Source organism: Bombus huntii, chromosome 17, assembly GCF_024542735.1.
Source record: "Bombus huntii isolate Logan2020A chromosome 17, iyBomHunt1.1, whole genome shotgun sequence".
Taxonomy (NCBI): Eukaryota; Metazoa; Arthropoda; class Insecta; order Hymenoptera; family Apidae; genus Bombus; species Bombus huntii.
In genome coordinates, this window is record NC_066254.1 from 2,837,862 (window position 1) to 2,843,861 (window position 6,000).

Genomic DNA, 6,000 nt, shown 5'->3' on the forward strand with positions numbered 1-6,000 from the left:
TACAACGCGGTGCGAGTAAACGAAATAAATAAAAACAAAAAAAAAGAAGAAAGAAAGATAGAAAAATAAAAAGGAGGAAAGAACACCAAGAAAACTCGTACATTCCAAGGTACCCTCCTTCTTTTTTTCTTTTTTCTTTTTTTTTCTTTTTACCAAGCTAATTTACAGCGACTGTTACGAGCATCCTTTTTGCGCAATTTAATCCGAATTTGTCGGTATCAAAAGACGACGCCACGAAACGCGCCGGGACTACCCGTGTATCAACAATTACACGCCAAGACTTTCACCTTAATCGGTCGACACACGGCTCCGCTGGTACTACAATCTCGGAGACAAGGTGCGTTTGTTGGGTTGCTTGCTTGGTTGCCTGGTTGCTTGCTTGCTTACCTGCTGGGATTTTTTGTTGGGCGCGGTTTCCGGACACTCAGGGTCCGCTGGGTCGAGGCAGGGCTTGCTTTGGTAGCCGTTCGTTATCCCGGCCCTCTTCATGTAGTCCTCCAGAGTTTTGAAGGGAAACATGAACTGCAGTTTCTTCATCTCGTCCAGCATCCACAACGGATTGAGATTCGTCCAGTGCACTGGCTTGTGCATCTGCGTGCCGCTACCGTGGAAAAAATAATTCAAAGGCGAAATGAACCACTTCACTCTCTCTCTCTCTATATATATATATATACATCTATTTATTTCTCTTTGTAGAACGATATATTGATAATGATTAATAGACTACGGAATCCCATGCATTTATGAGAAACATTTATATTGTTATATTATATATATTATTATACATTGTTATATATATTACCATTAGGTGGTCATGACAAAATCCGCAATTACTTAGTTGCCAACCCAATATTATTACGTAGAGTGCGAACAATTTATAGAAAGTGTGTAATATATAAATATGTATAATAAGGTATCAAATATCAAGAGTATAATGGCTTATCTGATATTTCATAGGTAGACGAATTTTCAATACCAGTTTTCGTATTTTCTGTTATATCCATGGACAAGTGAGTTTGCATAGAAATCCGTGGTCTAATGGTTAGACTGAGATATTGATGAGATGAAATGAAACATTTCGAAGTCTACGTGACACTGCACATGTATAAATTTTATATAACATATATATATATAAAAAAAAAGGTTATACGTTATATGTAAATATCTACATATATCTCTTCTACTATTGAGGTTAGGTTAGGTTGGCAACTAAGTGATTGCGGATTTTGTTATTACCACCGAATGACAAGATCCGCAGTCACTTAGTTACCAACCCAATATTTTGTTTCGTTTATTGTTTCCTATTCATTTATATACATTTATCTTATTTCTCATTCGTTTAATTTAATTATACTTTGTTTACTTTTTTCATTCAATTTTACTTATTTATATACTCATATATTTATACACACATTATATGTATGATACTTACGGTATATACACAGGAGAGTCCGGTCCTAAGAGCTTGCTACCTTCCCAGAAACAGTCGAGGGGTGTAATGATGGCGCATGGTATAATTCTATCGAAGATCTGCAATTAAAAATTGGTTAGAAACTGGTCCACGGTATTTATATCTAACGAGAAAAGCTCGCGTGAAATCTATTTATATCGAACTACAAACAAATCACGTGACATCTTTTCAATTTCTTTACATACAATCGCGTATGCCGATGCTTGTTCAGGAATTCGAATCATTCGTCGAACAGATCAATAACAGATACGAGAGAAATTGGAAGACTGAAAGAAGACAAAGCGAGGACTGAGCGATATATCGCGGAAATTATCGATTCGGCGAGTTCGAGTAATCGATCACATCATCACAGTGATGGCGGTTCAACACCGTAGCTACGTAGTAATCATGACAGATATTTATGTACATTCATGTCTTAAAATATAATTTAATATAATTATATTGTATGTAATTATACAATTACACATAATTATATTATAGAATATAATTAAAAAACTGGAATCCACAGAGAAATTTGCTTGTCCTTAGGAAATATCGTAAGAGATACGACGCTTCCGATATTTCGCATACTTTTGCATATCACGCGCACTTTCGAACCCATGAAATGTCCGAGGAAGGGAAAAAAATCGGCGGTCTAACGATCAGCCATCAGCGCGGAAGAATTTTCCTTAGCAGCGTTAGACGAAAGAAATTGTCATGCTCTGATGTATTTAATGGATTATTGGATGACGAATGCTACGTTCCCGGCACCGATTTACGATTATTTCTCCTTTTCTTCGATAGTGGACACTAACGATCGCCATAAGGTTTTTCTTGGTAGGAAGGCATTATGGGAGGCCACCTGTGTGTTCTCGGAAACTCGAATAGGGCGGTCTCTCCAGCCAAGCGTTTCGTTTTTTCGGCCCCCTTGATTTACGAATAATATGAATTTGGATAGGATTCGAGGAACCTAGCGGACATTTGTTACACCATCGTCGCGGTGGTCTGGTCGAGTAACGCGACCACGAATTTAATCGAGAACGCGTTAAGCTCGTTTTTTGCCCATCGACTGTTTCATTTTTCCAACTAACGCGATTACACAGGCTTTCACTTCAACTGCACGTTCAGTCGACGAATCGTAGGTTTCAGCGGCGATTTAACACACGTTTGCTGCGTGATCGAAGGTACTTTGTGTGAAAGAAGAAATTTTTAGTTTGAACGAAAATGAAATAAGGTGAAATTTTGCTACGAATCATCTACGTTGAATTCGTGGCAGCTTTTCGACTCGTATACGTACGAACACGTACTCTATAAAACGTTTCACGGTTTATTGACATTGTAACGTGACACGGTGAAATATGAAACTAATTTGAAAATCTATATAGAAGTTACAAGATACTCGTTACAAACATATATTCGATATATTTCTATACATACATATACAGGGCGCGAGCGAATAACACGTACAAGCAAACACGAGGTGATTGCTTTGGAAAAAATAAGAACAAAATGTGCAATAAAATGTTGTCATTTAAGGTTTAATTTTCGAGAGAATCGAGTTTGAACGTTTATCGAGCATACTAATTACCGTATGGTTAATTACCGACTGGTACGAGTAAACGATCGATAAGATGTCATCATAGAAGCGAACGTAGGTAAAAGATGTAAAATAAATAATCTTTCCGTTTAAGGATTTATTTTCAAGAAAACAGAGTTCGAACGTGTTTAGTTAAGAATCGATCTAGCGCTTACACGCGTATGATAAATTTAAACACAGTTCTATAGTTTTGTGAACACAATTAAAGAAACGTTATCTAAATAGAAATTTGTCTCGTCTATCGAACATCATAGTAAGTGCTGTATTTTAAATATTGTATACACTTTTGCATGTTACACGCACTCTATCGATTTTTGGAATCATAAATTTCCGAAAAATGCACAAACATCCGCTGTCTACTTATCACCAGTCTATCGTGTTAATTGCAGCGGATACTGTGCGTAACTGTATATGTCTGTATCCTTGATAATGACTCGTTTACGTCGTGCATTTTCGCGTGTTTTATTTCTATCCAACCATCTCTTCAAACCATTGTGATTGACTTATAAAGTGACAGAACAAAGACAATTCGAAATCCCGCCCCAAGATCTACAAAATGTCGGTTTACGCGTCAACTTCTGTTGGTTTAAAATTCCAGTATCGAACATTTTTATATCAAATATAAAAGTATCAGTAGCCCAAATAATTTGCCACTCGAATATTGCCAAAAACTATTCTTCAAATCCGAAATCTATACCTAAAATCAGGAAAGCAATTTTGGCGAAGAAAAGTGCCTGCGACACGGCAACCAGGCAGACAAAGGTATTCGTCTCGGTTGCATACGTACAGGGTACAAACCTCGATTAATTCTAACCATGAAATAAAAACTTCACACAGTTAAATCTCCTAGAACTTTACGAATTACACGAGTGCATAGCTCCATAAATATATTTTATACACAACTGACATATATATATAGTTTCAATTAGGTTATTCGTGTAAACAGTAATCTTGTCTGCGATTGTAAATCGATGAGATCCAGTGAACAGGGATAAGAGGATGCGGTCGCGTTAAAAGTGAAACATCCTGTACATAAGCGCTGGGATAATAATATTCCTGTTTGTCTGAGATACAGGAGACCGCCGTGTGATTTAGACGGTTGTTACTTCAGGCAATTCCTGCATACCGGAACATCTATCATTCAACAGAAACTTCGAGATTGAAACATAATGAATCGCGCGGATGTTGGTCGATCCTCGGAGTTTCTTTCGAACTACAGTCAGTTACAAAAGTCTACATACACCTAGCGAATTTTCTTAAATATTTGGACACGATTTAATTGCATATAAATCCGCAATCCCTAGAAATCTCATATTCGATCCTTCAATTTCTTTCTTCCTTTTTCATTGAAATTTCTCTCTGCGTATATCATACCACGTATTTCTTGCAATTCCTATAAATTGAATATTTGGACCCAGTTTAACTGCATGGAAATCTGCAGTCTAACAACGACGATTTCATCCAAATGGAAAGAGCAAATGGAGATGGTAAGAGAAGAGGTGCTTCCTCATATTAAGGCATTCGTGACACTCAAAAAATTTAATTTTTGGAAATGCAAGAAGAATAACCACACTCTGTGTGGTTACTTGTGTTGAAAGAGTTATCTGACTTGGCAGCCAGAAACATATGACATCCATAAAAATTTAAAAAAACTACCGATCAATCTTAATCCGTATTTCTATTGTTCTATTGTTCTATTATCTTTCTACTGTCCATTATCCGAAAATTCCATTATCCGAACAGTTTTGTCTCCTCCTTAACTGCTACTTTGGTACGGTGCGGTGAAACTCGCGCTGGTAACATCGCGGAAGCGGCGCGTCCGACGTCGCGGTGTCTCTCACGCTGAGGTAATTTCGTGCTTTTCCCTTTTCCCAGCCGCTCGAAACGCGTCTAACGCGTCCGCTCGTTAGCGGCGCGCAAGAAACGATGTAGCACGCGTGAGCGCGCGGAAACGAGCGTGCGACTTTGTACGTGCAAACCGGCGCGACGTTTGTTCGGCTTTTCAAGCGTCGTATTCAATTTTCGACGTTTACGACTGTACGTGAGTCGTTGGGGAACGACGCTGCGACATGGTGACTGGACTCCAGGACACGAACGAACAGATCCGCCGCGGATACGTGCTACGCCTAGCGATGGCCACGATTTTCCCTTAAGCTTCTCCTATTAAACTAAACTGTGAGAATCTTTCGATCCGTTTAACGTTACGCGTCGCCTTCGTTCGCGTCGTTGCTAGATTACAAGGAAAACGTATTTTCACGAACACCTATGAACATATATATATATATATATTCTATGCATATGTAGAATTATAAATGTAATATAAATTATTATATTCAAATTTATATTTCAGGTATATATTAAATTAAATTATATTAGATTATATATTATATTCTATTATATTATATAAAATGATATATTAAATCAAATATTATAATATATTAAATTATATATTATATTATATTATATTATATTATATTATATTATATTATATTATATTATATTATATTATATTATATTATATTATATTATATTATATTATATTATATTATATTATATTATATTATATTATATTATATTATATTATATTATATTATATTATATTATATTATATTATATTATATTATATTATATTATATTATATTATATTATATTATATTATATTATATTATATTATATTATATTATATTATATTATATTATATTATATTATATTATATTATATTATATTATATTATATTATATTATATTATATTATATTATATTATATTATATTATATTATATTATATTATATTATATTATATTATATTATATTATATTATATTATATTATATTATATTATATTATATTATATTATATTATATTATATTATATTATATTATATTATATTATATTATATTATATTATATTATATTATATTATATTATATTATATTATATTATATTATATTATATTT

The 6,000-nt window shown here is 34.3% G+C and overlaps 1 protein-coding gene and 1 long non-coding RNA gene across 8 annotated transcripts in view; one reads left to right on the forward strand and one right to left on the reverse strand.

The window, feature by feature from the left end:
- The window catches only part of LOC126874945 (protein patched), a 96,127-nt gene that overhangs the window by 25,960 nt on the left and 64,167 nt on the right, over window positions 1-6,000 (reverse strand). For 4 of the 6 annotated variants that reach the window (XM_050637471.1, XM_050637470.1, XM_050637473.1 and 1 more), the window contains 2 exons: window positions 1,433-1,530; window positions 388-601 (listed from right to left, as the gene is read on the reverse strand). In XM_050637471.1, the coding sequence (XP_050493428.1) occupies window positions 388-601; window positions 1,433-1,530 (312 nt within the window). Of the gene's footprint in view, window positions 1-387; window positions 602-802; window positions 1,234-1,432; window positions 1,531-1,656; window positions 1,879-6,000 lie in introns of those variants that run through there. The other 2 variants (XM_050637474.1, XM_050637475.1) reach the window with 2 other exon arrangements.
- LOC126874956 (uncharacterized) overlaps window positions 1-6,000 on the forward strand; it is a 92,977-nt gene that overhangs the window by 8,148 nt on the left and 78,829 nt on the right. The window lies entirely within an intron of this gene.